At 38.7% G+C, this 18,748-nt stretch overlaps 2 protein-coding genes across 4 annotated transcripts; one reads left to right on the plus strand and one right to left on the minus strand.

Annotated features, from left to right (window-relative positions):
• Positions 1-431: 431 nt before the first annotated feature.
• Positions 432-7,684, minus strand: LOC117293787 (NADH dehydrogenase [ubiquinone] 1 subunit C2-like). Its single transcript, XM_033776230.1, has 3 exons — positions 7,519-7,684; positions 3,962-4,102; positions 432-3,261 (listed from the first exon to the last, which is right to left on the minus strand). Exons 1-3 carry the CDS (start codon positions 7,640-7,642, stop codon positions 3,206-3,208), a joined length of 321 nt encoding a protein of 106 aa, XP_033632121.1. The 5' UTR covers positions 7,643-7,684; the 3' UTR covers positions 432-3,205.
• A 108-nt stretch (positions 7,685-7,792) lies between these two features.
• Positions 7,793-18,083, plus strand: LOC117293196 (protein arginine N-methyltransferase 9-like). Of its 3 annotated transcripts, none has more exons than XM_033775416.1 (11): positions 7,793-7,828; positions 8,309-8,633; positions 10,548-10,784; positions 11,426-11,593; positions 12,058-12,175; positions 13,232-13,320; positions 13,775-13,964; positions 14,948-15,143; positions 15,592-16,366; positions 17,167-17,323; positions 17,455-18,083. In XM_033775416.1, exons 2-11 carry the CDS (start codon positions 8,314-8,316, stop codon positions 17,821-17,823), a joined length of 2,619 nt encoding a protein of 872 aa, XP_033631307.1. In that variant the 5' UTR covers positions 7,793-7,828; positions 8,309-8,313; the 3' UTR covers positions 17,824-18,083. The 3 variants fall into 3 exon arrangements, with proteins under 3 accessions (XP_033631307.1, XP_033631308.1, XP_033631309.1); XM_033775417.1 differs by lacking the exon at positions 7,793-7,828 and adding an exon at positions 7,845-7,884; XM_033775418.1 differs by lacking the exon at positions 7,793-7,828 and having other exon boundaries at positions 8,562-8,644.
• The last annotated feature ends 665 nt before the right edge of the window (positions 18,084-18,748 follow it).

Raw genomic sequence — 18,748 nt, forward strand, 5'->3', positions numbered from 1 at the left:
TCTGGTCATTGCCTTGGTGCCCAATTTCTCACAGTGTGCCCTTTACCAAGGAGAGTATGACTTGGTGCCCTTGCCCTTTCGAAAATGAAGCATGCAGAGCCAGCATTACAGTTTGACATTTTGACTGGTCCCCATGTATTTTAACTGGTGTTTTGCCATCTTATATGCATGTACATGTACATGTGTACAAAAAACTAACTTGTAAAAATTTAAAGCGAATAATGTCCATGCAGGTAGAATAATCCCTTATAGTACATGTAATGCACATTTTAAGAAGTGTTTCTCTTTATACTATTGAAACTTGTTGTAGGTTTCTTACCAACAGTTTTAATTGGCATTCATTTAAATAGTGATTACCAAACTTACACCCTCACAATGTAAACAAAGAAAACAGGATAATGGACTAAAACTAAAAGATCAAAACCAATACATAAACTGTAATCAATCCATTCTCTTTTATTTACAAACTTTAACTTAATTGCATTCACTCAACGTCCACTCAAATGACAAAAGAATTTGGGGTTAATTGACAGCATAAAATGGTTTAAACTTTTGATACATTTTGTTACAGATTATTTTACAAAATCATGTCTCATTAGAAGAGTTCCTTAGGTTGAAACAAGGTTGAAACAAGATTGTATTTGTTGTAACTTTGTTGTATTTTAAACTCAAAATGCCAATAGCAGCCACAAGCATCTGACAGATTTGACCTACTTCCAGTCACCCAAAGAGGTAAAATAAACGTCATGTCCATAAATAAATTTTTCAAATTGTTCAATTTCTTAGAATTTGATGTTCTTTTTGATGAAATTGTTACAGAAAAAAACAAACCCCAAAACGAACACAAAAATATATCAACGATGTGTGGGCATAGTGTTATAAATACAAAACTGACAGGAATTAGTGGTCTCTTGAGGGTTTATAATATAACTAGGCATGATGTTTAGCACTGGGGAAGAGGTTGGCACAATTACAAGGGCTGACCTACATGTACATGGTAGAGACTCGTTTTAAACTTTGATGATTTTTCTGAGGGCAGAAGTCTACAAAGCAAACACTTGTTTTCAAATTAAATTTAGAACACATGCAAAGAATGAACTTTGGGAAGTCGATCTAAAAATAAAAAAATAAAAACACCTAAAAGTAAGTTGACTGTTCAGCAACACGAAACAGCCGTTTTATTTAAAGTGTGAATTGTCCGTGCGTCACCAAGTAGGAGTGAATGACACCAATTTAAAACTGTGACCAATTTACGAGTTGGAATCTTGGAGTGGACTTAATTTAATAAACTCTGTTACATCTCCACCCAGGGTGGATTGCGTTATCCAGAGAGAAAATCTCATCTTGCAAAAGGTTGTTTTGGGTTGCAGTGACTGTCCCCCCGTACTCCCTTGGATTTGTTTTTTCTATCAAAGACTCTTAAGGTGTCAACCCACTGTCACTTTGCACTCTAAAAGTCTTCTACGCTGTTTACTCTTTCTGTTTTTGTCTTGGGTAGCCAAATAGTCATCCGAACTAGACTGTCTTTCTGATTTGTTTTTCAGCGTTTTTTATTCGAACTCAAGGCACCTGTGTAATACATCTTGTAAGATGAAACAGTCCGGATTTCATTTTTAGAATATTTTGTATTCTTACTACACCACTTAAAAACACTCAATGTTTGTGCAGTGTCTTTGTTATCAATCTTAATTGTATACTAAAAGCAAAATAAGTGCTATTAATACCATTGCTGTTTTGTGCTGAGGTCTTGCAACAAATCTATCCATCAAAATCAATCTACCTAGCTGATTAATCACTACCCAAACTTTTTGAAAACTTGGGCAAGCATGGTTTGAGGTTGTATTTATAGAATAGTGGGCGTTGGTGATGCTATATCATGCAACAGTCCTTCGCCACCACCATGTTGGTCATGTTCCCTGTGCAATCATTAATTATTCTTATGAATGACAGATAATGGGGCCAGACTATTTTCCCTTCCAGCCTCAGTTTGGTTGTATTGATTTGATTGGCAGAAAAACAAGATGGCTGATCCTTTAAGAATCCTTCCACAATAGTTTCTAATGATCTAATTTCTTTTATTCGCGGTCCAATAATAACAGACCTTATGAATTGACGCCATCCAGCCGCCATCTTAGAGATAAAACGATGACGAAACAATCAAAACCCAGAGATTTGTATGTGCTGCGCACATGTTTGGCCAATGAACGGACGTTTTTTGACCTCTAGGTGAGGGCACTCTACTGATATGACTTAATGTGCATAAGGTCTGTAACCAAATATAAGGCATCCAGGTCGTGTCTGAATTAGCGGCTACAGCTACGGCTTAGCCATCAAGCATTGAAGTATAGGACATCCTTAGCAACACCCATAGCAACTGCCATAGCTGTATCTGCCAATTCAGACATCCATCTCAGTGCATAAGATTTTGTTTTTATGCTGTCAAGCTGAAGCCAAAGCCATAGCCACAGATGCTTGATTCAACACGGTTTTAGACTGTGAAGTTTATGCCCAGAGACCCCTTGTATGTACATGTACATGTAACGTCAGAAGTTTGTACAGCGCCCTCGCCAGTGTGGATAGCAGCAGACGCCTTGGTTGACCCAAACCACATGATACTATCATTCAAACATCGCCTACAATAAATCTTAGTTGTGTAATTTTAGATGTCAGAATCCCAGTATGATTCTTTGCAGGGTACATACAAGGTACTATGTTATGTCCAGTGGGATCTTTAAATGCAATTTTACTCCCAAAATGGCAGACCAAAGACAGACTGCGGCTGTGTGTTACATCAATGAAAGGGTCAATTACATGTATGTGTTTAACAGGGTGTTAGCCAGAGGTACGCTAGAATGTCCCTAGTGTCTACAGGCTTATATTACATTTAAAGAAAGCAAATTTCACATTTGGAGACGTGGCTTCATTGTCTGTCCTCAGACATGGTGGCGCATGCAAGGGGGTCACCAACAAAAGTTACAGGAAGATTTTCATAATATGGATGTAGGCCTATCAGTCTGAACTCGGTGACCAGGTGACCAAGTTGAAATTGGTGACTAGGTGAAATTGAACATCCAGGTTGGGTTAACTTCCACAAAGCAAACGGAGACAGTCACTTGATGTGCTGATATTAAATAAACCCCAAACTCTATCAGTGAAGCCATAAATTCGAAGGGAACCCCCTTCGGAGGGGGGGGGGGGGCTGCATTTACTTGTTGATTGGCACCCATAGTTCGAACTCCTCGCTCATTTTCTTTGGAGGTCCTGTACAGAATCACATAAAAAAAAGGAGACAATAAACTTAAGTTTGTAAACACTGTATTAATACACTCAATTTATAGTGAGTGCATGTGAGAGGTACTTTGTAGTTCTGGACTCTTCTGTTTCAAGAGGTCTGTTGTTGTTTTACTAAAATGCAGGTTTGGGCAATAAATTTGTACAGTAAAGACCATTTTAACATTGTGCCGAAGTGTCATCCCTGATGCGCTAATTTCATCCGGGATGAACAGAAGGCCTGGCCAAGATCACCGGTGGCTAGGCTGGTGCCGATCATGTTTACAAAAGAGGCAAAGAGCATGATTTGTTACCAGCTCACAAAAAGAAAACATAAAATCTTACACTTTTTCTTCAAATAAACTATAATACCAATATTGGACAGAACCCTGGAAAGAATGAATCTATAGGAGACATCATGCAGCCCCTTAGTCAGCCACAAGTTGAAGAAGCTTACGAGGCTGGTATGCTCAATTTGGATTGATGCAACAGAGAGCGTGGTTCCCATCTAATGGTGGCTATACAAAAGCTTGCCTGAACCTTGTGGTGTAACAATACCGTCTTTAAGTCTGGCAGCAGTGTCTGGGGATTGCAATTTCAGTGTTCACTTGTGACTTATGAAGTCATTGTACCTTCATTATTTGAAATGTAACCTGCAAAATTATGGATAATTTACTGTTGGTAATTTCACCTTTTACAAAGTCATCAGGGTTCCTCTTGATGTAATCATCGATGTAAAAGTCACGCTTTCCGTATCTCTCCTTTTCTACAACGCCAGCAAATGTTCCAATTCCAGCTCCAACTAAGGTAAACAGGAGGTGTCTGTGTATTCCTGCAAACAAACAAAAATGACTAATATTTTACACCTGGACACATTCAATGCAAAAACCCAGTGGGCAGGGGAACTTTTCTTTGAACTTCTACTTCTACATGTACTTTGGTACTCGGTAGAATCCATAAGTCTTTACATAATGCCAAGGGCCTTCTTGTTTATGAGCTGTGCAGGGGTGCTATGTACAAAGTAAAGAAAAAAAAGTGCAAGTAAAAAACTCTTAGCTGCTTACATGGATGCGTGCAGCCACCACTCCCCTAAATGCCTCAACTGAAGGTTAGCAGAGATGGTTTTTTTATATTTTTGTATGCAAGTCGCCTGACACACAAGGCCGAAGGCCCATTCAAGGTGTGGGCTACAATTATTTTTTTCCAGAGGCCATTGCCACCTACTCCTAGGGCTGAAACAGGGTTACCCTTTCACAGTCCATACGAATGTAGGCTGGGGTATCTTCAATTCGAAGCCTAGCCGGTAGAGCAGAAAGCACTACCTCCCCAATTTTATGTAACAAGTGTCACGACCGGGATCCGAACCCACACCCTGCCGATCAAACACCAGTGCTTGAATCCGGTGCTCTTAACCGCTCGGCCATGACACTGCCGCTGGAGAGTGTGTGTGTTCCACCAGGATCATCAAGATACATGTACTAACAAAGATGCTAAGCTATGCTGAATCCAACTTTTTCATATTTTACCAAATATACCTGAATAAAGTTTTTGAAAATTTGGGTTGAAGCCTATGACCTCAGAAAACATGTTGGCGCTGTATCAACCGAGCTATTTTTAGCTACAATGTTAATTGGTGAACTCCCACTGTCAATACTCGCTAAACTGTCACTAATAAGATTTTAAGAAAGAAAAACCCACACAAAACTAAAAAGATTAAAACTTAAAGAGGCAAGAGGCAAGACCAATTCCTTGATGTAGTTGCCAACATATAGACCATGTGATTTGTGACATCACGCCTACAATCAAAAGAGCAAAAAACCCTGGACTTTCTGCAGTCAGTGCAGGAGAGATGTAGTGTACACAGCCCATTAGATGAAAACATACGCCTATTAATCTTATTTTTCATAGAGATTTAACTGTCTGATTTTTTATGATTATCAACTTTTGATATTGTATGAAGAATTATTAGAAAGAGGGCAGACTTTTAGTTTGATAACTCTTGTTGAAGTTATGTGGAAACTACAACACAAAAAGGAAAATTCTCTGATTACCACACATGTTGTGATGGAGGAAAGGCCCTGAACGTAAAAAGAAAGGAATATTTTATTTTTACGGAAAAATACACAGCTTATAACTTATTAAATTGCAGGTTTTTTTGGCCGATGCAGAGCAGCCCAGTTGAATCACTCCTGCATCAATTATCATGGAGGTAGAATTAGGTATCAACCCACACTGTGACTCAACTGAATCCCTGCTTACCTCTTTTTTTTACTACCCCCCCCCCCAAAAAAAAAAAAAAAGAATGTTATTTTGTTATTTTTTCAATTACTCCAACCTACATTTTAAAGACAGTGAGCACTATCGGTAATTACTCAAAATAATTATTGGCATAAAATGGGGAGAGGTTGATGGTATAAAACATTTTGAGAAACGGCTCCCTCTGAAGTGGCGTAGTTTTCGAGAAAGAAGTAATTTTCAATGAATTTGATTTTGAGACCTCAGATTTAGAATTTGAGGTCTCGAAATCAACCATCTAAATGCACATAACTTCGGGTGACAAGGGTCATTTTTCTTTCATTATTATCTCGCAACTTCGATGACCGATTGAGCTCAAATTTTCACAGGTTTGTTATTTTATGCATATGTTGAGACACACCAACTGTGAAGGCTAGTCTTTGAAAATTACCAATAGTGTCCTCTGCCTTTAAATGGAAAATTATACTTTTTCTTTTTTGTGGTCCCCAAAGTTTTTTTAATGGAATTTCATAATGAGTGGTCCGACTGTGATATAAATATGATAGTGATGATCTCCGTTGTGAGAAACCTTCTGAAGTGACTTAATTTTCGAGAAAGAAGTAATTTTCCATGAATTTGTTTTCAAGACCTCAGATTTATAATTTGAGGTCTCGAAAACAAGCATCTGAAAGTACACAACTTTGTGTGACCATGATGCGACAAGAATGTTTTTTTCTTTCATTAATATCTCGCAAATTCAACGACTGATTGAGCTGAAATTTTCACAGGTATGTTATTTTATGCATATGTTGATCCACCAACTGTGAAGACTAGTCTTTGACAATTACCAATACAAAATAGTGTCCAGAAAGAACAACAAAATGTTGAAGAGCATGCCACAGCAGGATAGATGCGATGATCGCAACCCTCAACAATCCTCCGCCAGCACGAGGATCAAGGGTTTACAACCATCGCACACAGCATTATAAAGTAACAATTTTGAGTTTTATTCACATAGGCCCTATTGTATTTTGCTTGTTTACAAAAAAACATTATTTACTTATCATTTAAAATTAATTAACATTTGTACACTTTTCTAAGTTCTAATAAGGCTAGTTAAATTTTTCGGGAGTGACTTCGCTACGATGCTAGGCTAGGGGGCGACTTTGTCAGGGGCGACTTTTGTCTTTGCTTGGGCAGGGTGCGACATTCATTGGCAGGAGGTGAGATTGTTACTGTTACAAGTAACAGTGTTAGTAACACAAAGTGGCCTCCTAACACTGTAACACTGTTAGAGTGTTAAGGAGGCCACTTTGTAATGTCACGGGGGCGACTTGACTTTGCTAGGGGGGCGACATTGTTGTCAGGGGGCGACTTTGCAGGGGGCGACTTTGTTGGGGAAGAGCTTGCTTACAGCCATTGGACACTTTCGGTAAACAGTATACTTCAAAGCCCACACTTCGTGTATCACAACTTAAATAAACAATAACAAACCTGTGAAAATTTAGTTTTGCGTATTATGGCAGGCTGCATTAGACATTGCAGATTAAGTACATACCCTCAGAATTTGTGTCATGATTTTTGAAAGTGGTAAAAATGGGGCAAATCTGGTGACTAGCTGTCCTAATTGTACGTGTTGGACCAGATTAACCGTTGGCGCTCGAACCTATCTCGTAACCCTCCGGCCTAGCGGCCGTCGGGAGGAGGGTTACATTATCGCAACTAGTATTATTTTATTACTATATATAAAATTTAATGTTTTATCAGCATTTTATGGAATAGTATTTCAAGATAAGTCTTTCAGTTTCACCATTACCTTCTGTAAACCCTGTAAGTACCCTGTAAATCTTTGAACTTTTTATTTTTTTTCTGTTCCGAAAGTGTCCAATGGCTTTAATACTAGGGGGCGAGATGACCATCGAGTCGACCTCAGATCCCGTGTGTCCGAAAATTGGGCAAGGGGAAATTTATAAACACTTTAAGCGATTAGAAAATAAACATCTATCTTCTCACCAGAAAGAACCGGTCTTCTTAATAAGGCATTTTGTATGGCTGACGCAGCAAAACCGTAAAATCCGAACAGATATGTGTATTTATTGAGCACAGAGGCGTCCAGTTTTCTGCCAGTTTGGGACATTTTGCTAGATAAAACGGAGTAGTATGGTAACTTTATTTTTTCTTCAGCTATCAGATATATATGAGTGTACGTTAAATTTTTTCGGTGTTCGCCTAGAAACCAGACTTTTGACTGGCAAAGAAATCTTGAGTGAGGGCGGTATACAAAATTTCCTAACAATAAATAAAGGAAAGCACCGGCAGATTTGTAAGTCATGGATGTGTGACTTTTCTTTTCGGAACAGATTTCAGAAACAATTCAATGTATTTATTGCATGCTGTTTTTGTTCAATACCATCGTAATTTTTTTTCCGAGGAAATTATGTTTATAAATTGTGAAGATGGATTTAAAAAAAGTAGAATATTTGTTTTATAACTAACTGTCAGAGCTGAGAGAGTACTACAGATAGTGACTGCACTACTGAGCATGCTGGTTGCACTGTGTGTGAACTGATCACATTGTTTAAAATAAAATGGCTAAAATTTGCATATAAATGCATGTTGATTGGACCTAATGTCATTGGTATTTAATATCCGTGATATAATAGGGCAGCGCATTTACTTGTAAAATGTAAATGACCATCTTTTTGTTGCAGAAAAACAAGTAATAATTTATTGAGTTGCATTCATTTCATTTACAAAAACAAATCATCAAAACTTTCATCAAAATAATTTTATTTTGCTCCAGCCATAATGGATGAGATGCAGAGTGATCGCAGCGAGCCTCCCCTAGATGTTCCCACCACAGATGAAGTCCTCTCAATGATCGACGCCAGCCTAGCCACCGGTGATCTCGGCCAGGCCTTCCGAGGGTACCTCTTCCTCCTCCAAGCTGATCCCGGATGCAAGGATCGCATCAGGGATGACTTCGGCACCGTTCTCCATCAGTGGGCGGATTGTCTTGAGGCGGGAGGGGGGAGCAGAGAGGATGCCCTGTGGTGCTTTGAGATGTCTCTGAGACTGTGGCCCGATAATGCGGAGATACACAACAACATGGGAGCGTTCTATTTCAGGTGAGGGAGAGGTGAGATGATTGTCGCTTGCTTCTTCTTCTTCTCATTCTGGCTTGAGGCATGAATGCATCACGTTGTATGAAGATAATTCATGATGGTGTGATGCAAGTGTGGATGTGCAGAGCCTTTGGTCTTACTGCAGTCATTCCGGAAACACTCATGCCTTTGTTCTGGGGTCTTACACCCATTCCCCACTCTCACACCCACCCACTACCCAAGTGGCATAACTAGTTGCGATAACGTAACCCTCATGCCGATGGCGGAGCCGGTGCCGTCGGCAGGAGGGTTACGTTATCGCAACTATGGCATACCCAGAGGGGGGATACCCTTCCCCACTCGGAACCCCTGCCCCCGCCCCAATTAAGATTAAAAATCTATGCACAAATCAATGATTTGAAACAGCACCCCTCCAAAATTATGTCTTGCCACACCCCCCATTAAATGAAAATGTCTGGTTTCAATGTATACCACTGCCCCACCCTCAAACTTCCCTTGCAACCAACCCGTGCGCCAATCCAATCCCAACCCTCACATTCGTCCACCACCTCACATACTGAATCCACCCTTAACTCCACCCATACCCTCACACCAAATCTACCCTTTAAACTGCCTTTTATGCCCCTTCTGTATTCATTGCTGTGGCTTAATATACATGAAGCCACAACCATGTCCATACTTGTGGTTGTGGATTCATAGTGTTGCAGCAATCGGTTTTGCCGAATGCAGTTTTGCACGCATTGTTACAACCACATTAAAATGTGCATTTTGTGAAGTCTGCTTTAACTTCATATTTCAGTTTTGTGAATTGCTCTCTCAGATTTTAATTCGCAATATTTTGTTTAAGAGTTAACAAAGTTTTTAATTTCAGTAGTGAATAGGGAAGACCATTGTTCCCAACAAAATTGTCATTCCATTTAAAAAAAATCAAACCTGTAGCTGTAAAGCACAAAAACTGCTTAGCACAGAAAACGCTTGCTTAGCAGAAATAAATTACCAACCAATATGCTTTGCTATGTACGTCTTGGCTGGTTTCCTGCTTCTGCTTTGAAGAAAAAAACATTGCCCAGCTAAAATATCGTTTGTAATTCCCTTTAATGCAGAAAGGATTGGTAATTACTCAAAATAATTATTGGCATAAAACCTTACTTGGTAATGAGTAATGGGGAGAGGATGATAGTATAAAACATTGTGAGAAACGGCTCCCTCTGAAGTGACGTAGTTTTCAAGAAAGAAGTGATTTTCCACGAATTTGATTTTGAGACCTCAGATTTAGAACTTGAGGCCTCGAAATCAAGCATCTGAAAGCACACAACTTTGTGTGACAAGGGCGTTTTTTCTTTCATAGTTATCTCGCAACTTTGACGACCAATTGAGCTGAAATTTTCACAGGTTTGTTATTTTATGCATGTGTTGAGATACACCAAGTGAGAAGACTGGTCTTTGACAATTACTAATAGTGTCCAGTGTTTTTAGAGGATTTTGATACCTTCTGTACGTGTAGATCAATTTTTTTTGCCATGACATGACATGAAACCCTACTCACTGTAAATGGTGATGTATACCTGAGGCCTATTTAGATGTTTCAGCTTCATTAGTCATCAAGTTTTTGAGAAGAAAAATTGAAATTCACCTAGCAATGTTTTCTAGGAGAGTCTCCTGAGACAACAATTATTGTTGTACTCATTTCTCAAAAAATACAGCACCTCAGCAAGTAGTATTTTAAGGTAAGTTTCTACTATCATTATCTTTAAATAATGCAAGTAATATTTTTTTAAAGGGAAGCTTTCTACCATCATTATCTTCAAATCATGTAAGTTTAAAGTAAATCTGTGGACGTTATTGTGGTTTGTGTCCTACAAAAAGTAACCCAAACCCCCCCTTAAAATTGTGTTTTTATTTGCTTGAACAAAACAGACTCGGTCATCACGAAGAAGCGGCAACCTGCTTTCAACTCGCTCTGGAAATCGACCCGAGCTACACCAACGCTCAGAAAAACCTCTCTAACGTAGTCTGTTCACCCGTCAAAGGATGGCACTTTCCGATGTTGAATGATAAGAAGAGGAATGCTTGTTACCAGACTGCTATCACCAAGGCCATCACGCAAGGACACAATACTGTCTTAGATATTGGGTCCGGAACAGGAATTCTTAGGTAAAACAGAAGTTGGATTTGCGCTTAAAAGGGAAGGTACACGTTTGGTAATTGTCAAAGACCAGTGTCCTCACTTGGTGTATCCCATCATAACCATAAAATAACAAGCCTGTGAACATTCGGGCTCAATTGGTCATCGAAGTTGCGAGAAAATTATGAAAGAAAAAACACCCTTGTTGGACGAATTTGTGTGCTTTCAGATAGGAATAAAAGACTTCTAGCTAGAAGTCTTTTATTATTTTAGTGAGAAATTACCTCTTTCTCAAAAACTACGTTACTTCAGAGGGAGTCGTTTCCCACAATGTTTTATACTATCGACAGCTCTCCAATGCTCGTTACCAAGTCAGTTTTTAAGTTAATATTTGTTTTGAGTAATTACCAAACGTGTACCTTCCCTTTGAATTTACTATTTTTTTAAAGAAAATTCCTTGTAATACTCCTTCAGAGGATTGGTTCAGAACGTGTCACATGATGTTCTTATGTGTCTTTTGCTCTGTCTTATCTCTGATTTAAATCACTGAAATAGTTTGAAACTTAAAAAATCTGTTTGGATTTTCTGTTCAATGTATTAACATTCCTTCAGCTCCAACTTCCAGAAAGATATTGGATTTTGGTGACAATACTTTTGTTTCTTCTCAAAGTATGTTTGCAGTGCAGTCGTGGGCTAAGTCAGTCTTTGCATGTGAGGAATCCAAAGAAATGGTGAGGCTGTCACATGATGTCTTAGCAGCCAATCAGATGCAAGATAAGATCCACCTTCTGAATAAATTATCAACAGATATGTCAGTTCCAGAGGACATCCCGAACAGGTATGAATGAGATTGAAAAGGGGAATTATACCATCGTTTTGTTGAAAGAGTAAAATGAATTTTAAAGCCTGGTTCATGCTTCCTTCCAATGCTTTGTGCAAAGCAATTTGGATGTCACCGTTTGGTTTTTGCAGGTTTCGCAGTGTAGAACACAGCTCAACTCTTACCAAATGCTCTTTGCGCATTCGCAGGAAGTATGAACATTAGGTTTCATTAAACTATTTGTGTGACGACCCTCATCAAATGGTACGGAAAACAGTACATCAATCCTTTTTAGCATAGCTACAGAAACTAAGTCCTTGAGTGTGGTCTTTAGAAGAAATTCTCTCAAAGTCAGTTATACAATATTACATTCAGTATTCAAGGAGATTTCTTCCCTGTGAGTTATAGAACATTTGTAGTCTCAACTGAATTTAAAATACTTACGTCTTTTGTTTTTTTCCTTCTTCTTTTTCTTAAATCAGAGTGTCCCTTGTGGTTACAGAAATCTTTGACGCTGGTCTGTTCGGAGAAGGCGTTATTTCTACCCTCCAGCATGCCTGGCAACATTTATTGCTGCCCCCAAAGACCTCAGAAACTCAGGTACACAAAATTCATAAAATATAAATATTTTATTCTCGTCTGACAACTTCCTAGATGTTTTGGCCAGAAGCTATTCCAAATCCATCAATATTAACCATCATTGGCAAAATGAATTTTGCTACATATAAATTGGTATTTGAGCGTGCAACCTTTTTCTGGTAAGCATAATTTTGTTGTGCTTAAAGGATTTGGGTACTTTTTGTAACACAAAACACAATGTCCACAGATTTACATTAAACTTACACCGTTTAAAGATAATGATAGTAGAAAGCGTACCTTAAAATACTAGTTGCTGAGGTGCTGTTTTTTTTTTTCTTCAATAAATTACATGTCTTTCGACTTTTTTATAGGACCAAATATAACGCCTTAAATTTGCAGCATATGAAATTGTCACGAATTATTAGGCACAAGACTAATCGTTGCTTAATTTGTCAACTTGCTTTTTGCTGTGTGCTTTCTGCATATAGATCCCTCTCTCTCTTTCTCTCTTCATTTCTTTCCAATTGATTGCTCCTGTCACACTGGTATACCTGTTTATGTTAGTTGTGTCGTAATTAAGCCCTCAGGAAGACCTCTGCTAGGGGGTTGAAACGTCAAGCCATTGACTATTTTGTTGCATTTTAAATGTTAACGTAAGTTCTAAGTAGGCCTAGTTTTAATTTGTTTCACTTTTTAAAAGAGTATTTGTCTGTAATTTATTTTGTTATATAACTATATAGTGAGTATTTTGAATTTTGCATTTAAAAATGTCAACATTTTTTTTTTTTTTTTTTTTTTTTTAATGAATGTTATTGTGGTATTTTGTTTGTTGTAAGTAGGCCTAGTTTTAATTTGTTTCACTTTATAGAGTATGTCTGTAGTTAATTTTGTTATAACTCTATAGTGAGTATTTTGTAATTTTTCTGCTGTTATTTGTATATCTACAATGTCTCAGTTAAGTCTTTGGCAACAAGTGCGATGTTTTTAATTAATCAGTAGGCCTATAATAACAACAATGATAAATATAGTGGATACAATTTTACTGTAATTGACATGTTAAGGTTACATTTCCTACAGGATGTTGGTAGTTACGGCAAAGTGATTCCATCAAGAGCAGTAATCTACGCTCAAGTTATCCAGTGTGAATATATCAGAAAACAAAACAGGTGAGAAGCAAAAATGAAGATTTTTTTTATTTTTGCTTTTTGATTGAGTTTTGTTTGGTTACATTTGTCGTGGTTACATATTAAAATTGTTAATAACTACTTTTAATGTATTTCTTTGAAGTGCAATTTTATTTATTATTCGTGCATAATTGTCTTGTCTACTTGAAAGAGTTTTGTCTGGTTTTTGTTTCTCTTATATTTGACTGAACTTTATTTTTTATATCCCTTATTTGCCTTTGTGTACACTCTGTAATGTTTTTACTTGTATGAAATTAAAAAAAACAATAATAATAATTAAATTTCTTCTGTATATTTTTGAGCTTCTGGTAAATGGATGTTTAAGATCTCACATTCACACAGATATATCATGGCTGTTGTTTTGTATGTCCTCACTTTTAATGCCAAGAAGTGCCTGAAGTACCTCACTCTCATACATTTTCTTTTGGAACTCCAGATTCTTACAAGATAAGATATGCAACCTGGACGTATCCAACCTCGATGATACTCAAGAAACGTCAGCAGAGTACCAGCCAAGAGACAAGAAGGAACCTTACACATCAGAGAGACTTCAGAACCTTCCTCTGGGTTACCAGGCGCTGACACCAGCAATCAGTGTGTTAGAGGTAGACTTCAATAATCCACAGGTAATTATCTATCAATTGCAACGACTAGGTCTGACGTTTTTATTTTTATAAAATTTTGTTAATGATTTATCAAAATAAACCACAAGGGAAACTGGACGGGTAAACTTAAAAATGATTTTGAAGTCGAACAAAGGAAAAATTGACGAAAATGGGACCCGAACTAACGACCTCCGGATTATAAGGTTTATCGCAAAAAGCAGAATATCATGAGAGGGCGCTGTTGAACCCACACAAAGGTATAGGCGTTGCGTGCGCAAGTCGTAGAAACTGCATAGAAACCGCCCCATATCCCTTCCCACATTGCATTGCGGTTCTGAATCACGATAAACCTTATCGCGACGGCATTCTACAAACTGAGCTATCTAGCCCAGCTATCTAGCCCTTTGTTGGCAGTCTCCCTATTTTGTCAATATCTTTGTTCGGGGGTGCCAGTCAGAAGCCATACAACTGTTAACTTGTAGCCAGGGATCACACCCGAGTTTACTATACAATCTGGGAAGCCGCAGCCAGGGGATCATCTTAAGGGGATGCAACTTTTTGTTTCAGATATCAATACAAAGCATCAAGGGAAACTTACGGGTAAATTTTAAAATGATTTTGGGGTTGCCTTACCGATACCAATTTACCTGTGATTGCAGTTTCTGAGAGTTGAGTAAAACAACCCCCAAACCCTGGATGCTAGTCCACTTTTCTTTAGTGTTTCGATGTGTTTCTTCTCAGCTTATCAAATGAATTTTCTACAATACTTACGTAAATTTTGTTTACGTTACGACTAGTATCACTAGTCATCCTCAGAACGAGGCACCACCAGTCGGTTGGTGGCGCTGTTTCCTGCTACAGCCACTGGATGGTGGTTTGGCCGATTTTGTCCTCCCCGGGATGAAACTTGGGGTTTGAGGAGTATTGGCTGTGTTTTGTAGAAAATTCATTTGATGAGTTTATATTTTACCTGCTTGATGAACTTCTTTTATGAATCTTCGCAGATCATTACATCAGAACATCCCAGTACAACCTGGAGACATATTGACTTCCCAGTCATCGCTAGTGGCAAGGTGGATGCGGTCATATCATGGTTTGATCTCGTTTTAGACGACACAGAAATACTGAGTACCTCACCACATGATAGCTCCTGCTGGGAGCAGGCAGTGTTCCCTGTGACTTCCTTTATAACATCCAGCGGTAAGGTATCTTTAGAACCAGTTTAGAATATTTTCCTTTAAAGGGAGGGTACACGTTTGGTAATTGTCAAAGACCAGTCTTCTCACTTGGTGTATCCCATCATAAACATAAAATAACAAGCCTGTGAAAATTTGGGCTCAATTGGTCATCGAAGATGCGAGAAAATGATGAAAGAAAAAATACCCTTGTACGAATTTGTGTGCTTTCAGGAAGTGAGAAATTACCTTTCTCAAAAACTATTTGTTACCTCAGAGGGAGTCGTTTCCCACAATGTTTTATATTATCAACAGCTCTTCAATGCTTGTTACCAAGTCAGTTATTAAGTTAATAGTTGTTTTGAGTAATTACCAAACGTGTACCTTCCCTTAAACTATAAGGCAAATTTAATATAAGTCAAACACTTTTGAGATTTTTGAAAACACTTTTGTTCTCCTTTTTCACCCTCAAGGAAGCAGCAAAGAATCTTTGCATGTCAGGGAACAGGACACCATCACTGTTGCTGTATCATGCAGTGACGACTGCCTCCATCTCAAATGTGCGGACATTACCCATCATGCATCATCCAAAACGAAGTCCACACCTGCGTCGGCGTCCGCCTTAACACAGGAAGAAGTAATGGAGGAAATGGTCACCAGTTTCAGGGAAAATGTTAGCACCCAGTGTCAAAGGTCATGTGACTTGGTTGAGGGTGTGCAGCAAGGGAAAGCAAATGAGAGTGTGGGCGGGGCTGATTCTTCGAAGGGCGGGGCAATTGCCACCTCAAACTCATGCTCTCCATGTGATGATTTAACTCCAGATACTATAGCAATTCTCAATGATTACAAACTTCAGAATTGCTTTTATAAGGCCATCACTAGCTTGATGGATGCTTCACAAGAATCGGAAGATTCAAGATCATGCAGTCCTTCGAAAAGCCACGACAAGTCGGCGACATCACAGTTTGCCGTGCTGGATATATCAAGCGGTGTGTCTGTTACCGGACTCTTTGCAGCCAAACACCATCCCGCCACCAGAATCTGCATCCCATCTAGCACACCTACAAACATAAATGTTATAGAGACGATTGCCAGAACCAATATGTTAGAGGGTTGTTTTGATTTAGAGGCGGAGTCACACCCGTTGAGTCCATCTTCTGAAGCAATGTGGGATGTTCTGGTGACTGATTTGGTATCGCCGTGCGGTACTCTGAGGGAAAGAGTGCTGGAAGACATCGCTGTTGGAAGGTTGGTTTTTGGCTTGCCTTTTGTATAGTATTTCAGTTAAAGTTGCTTGACCCAATTTTTGCTTATATCGTTTTAAAAACATTTTTGGAGAATTTTTTTGGAATGAATTTTGACGGATGATACTCTGTCACCAAACTAACTGCAGGGTTGGTGTTTTGGGTGAAAAACCACCATGACTGCAGGGATTTAAGCAAACACCCTTCACCGAAATTTATTTCACAAGAACAGAATACACCATAGATTTTGAGCCCTGGACCCCATTCATAGAGTTGCTTAAGAGGAAAATATAACTTAACAAATGTCTGCGAAGTAGTAATGAGCAGAATACCATTTACAAATTGTACATGTGAAATGATAGTGTGGCTGGTAACCTGATGCTGGTAAGCATAATTTTGATGTGGTATAAAGCTACTATTTGTGCTTCAAAGCAGCTCTATGAAACTACATGTAGGCCCAGGTGCTGATTTCACAAAGTGCTAAGAAAGTGCGATGTCACAATACAGATCACTATAATGGCTTCGCGCTGCGCGCTCGCAAGGCTGGGACTCACCTTTTTGGATAATTTCAATTTTCTGTTTTTTTCATGATTCTCCAATCACATCCCTGCTATGGTGATACTGACAATTTGTCTTATGATGGATTCTATTTCTTCTTGAAATCGGGCCCTGGTGTACAAAACAAGCCTTACACCCTGAAAACCTTAAAGTTTGTACAAAAGTTGAAAGATTGAAGCTCAACGTCATGGCTTTGCGGATGTCTGTGCGATGCAGTAAACTCCAAGTGTGTTATTTTTTACTCAGAGTGTGTGCGTTGAAACCAAATGGTACAATCCTACCAGGATCTATGTCTGTCTTCGCAATGTGTGTAGAGTGTGCCAGCCTGCAAACAGACAGTCAAGTCATCGGAGACGGACCAACCATGGGATTGAAGATCGCAAAGTTCATCAATAAATACAAGGTGAGAAAAATATATCCTTTGTGTCAGAAATAATATCCCAGACATGCCTTTTTTTGCTGATTTGAGAAATAAGTTTTCCTGGTTATTATTTTTTTGAGTAATTACCAAAGGTGTACCCTCTCTTTTAACAGGTGTCAACATTTCTTGACATCCACCTGTCCTCCCGAGCCTACAAGCAGATCAGTCAACCCTTCCTACTCTTTCATCTCGACTTCAACGAGAAGCAAGAACCAGGTTCATCCGAACTCCCAAGCTTCGTCAAGCCCTCTGTGGTCCGTCAATTCCAAGCCACAGAAGATGGCACGATAACAGCCATACCGTTCTGGTTCAACATTAACATTGATCCGTCGAATAGCGTGAATACGTTGGACAATGATACTCACTGGAAGCAAGCTGCGTATTTACTTCCTGAAGGTCGAGACGTCAAGAAGGGGGATCAGGTCAAGGTGTCTGCCAGAATTGAGGATAGCAGTTTCATCTTCGAAGTTGATGTTGGGTGAAGGTAAACTGCTACATTACAGTTTATTATTATGACTATTGAAAAATAGTATAGCTGTTGCAAACTGCTTAAAGACTCTGGACACCTTTGGTAACTGTCAAAGACCAGTCTCCTCACTTGGTGCATCTTAACATATGCATAAAATAACAAACCTGTGAAAATTGGAACCGAATTGGTCGTTGAGGTTGCATAGTAATAATGGAGAAAAAAAAAACCTTGTAGCACGAAGTTCTGTGCTTTTCAAAAGCTTGATTTCGGGACCTCCAAATCTAATTCTGAGGTCTTGAAATCAACTTCGTGGAAAATAACTTCTTTCTCAAAAACTGCATTACTTCAAAGGGAGCCTTTTCTCACAATTTGTTCTACTGTAGACAGCTCTCCGCTGCTTGTTACCAAGTAAATTTTTATGCGAACAGTTATTTTGAGTCATTACCAAAAGTGTCGAGTGTCTTTAACTGTTTACCAAAAAAGCCAGAGCGGCCGCAAACGGCCCAAATATTTGACCAACTTTTGCTCTAACAATGAGGTCAAAGGAAAGGTTTGGGACTGAAATGATTTTCCGATGTTTCCCATGTAAACATAGAATCTACTACAACTCAAAAACGAAACCATTTATTCTGTTTCTTATTAAAGCCATTGGACACTTTCAGTTAACAGTATTGTCCAAGGCCCACACTTCGTGTATCACAACTTCTATATGAAATAACAAAAGTAAAGCATTTCATGGAATAATATTTCAAGAGAAGTCTTTCACCAATACCTGCTGTAAACCCTGTAGGTTATTTGTAAATCTGTGAACTTTTAATTTTTTTTCTGTAACGAAAGTGTACAATGGCTTTAATAGCGGTGCAAAAAACTAAAATCTAAGCATTGTCTGGGCGTATTGTGACGAGTATAGAAAAATTAATGGTCCCCAAACAACTTAA

This window comes from Asterias rubens, chromosome 8 (assembly GCF_902459465.1).
Source record: "Asterias rubens chromosome 8, eAstRub1.3, whole genome shotgun sequence".
NCBI classification, from domain to species: Eukaryota; Metazoa; Echinodermata; class Asteroidea; order Forcipulatida; family Asteriidae; genus Asterias; species Asterias rubens.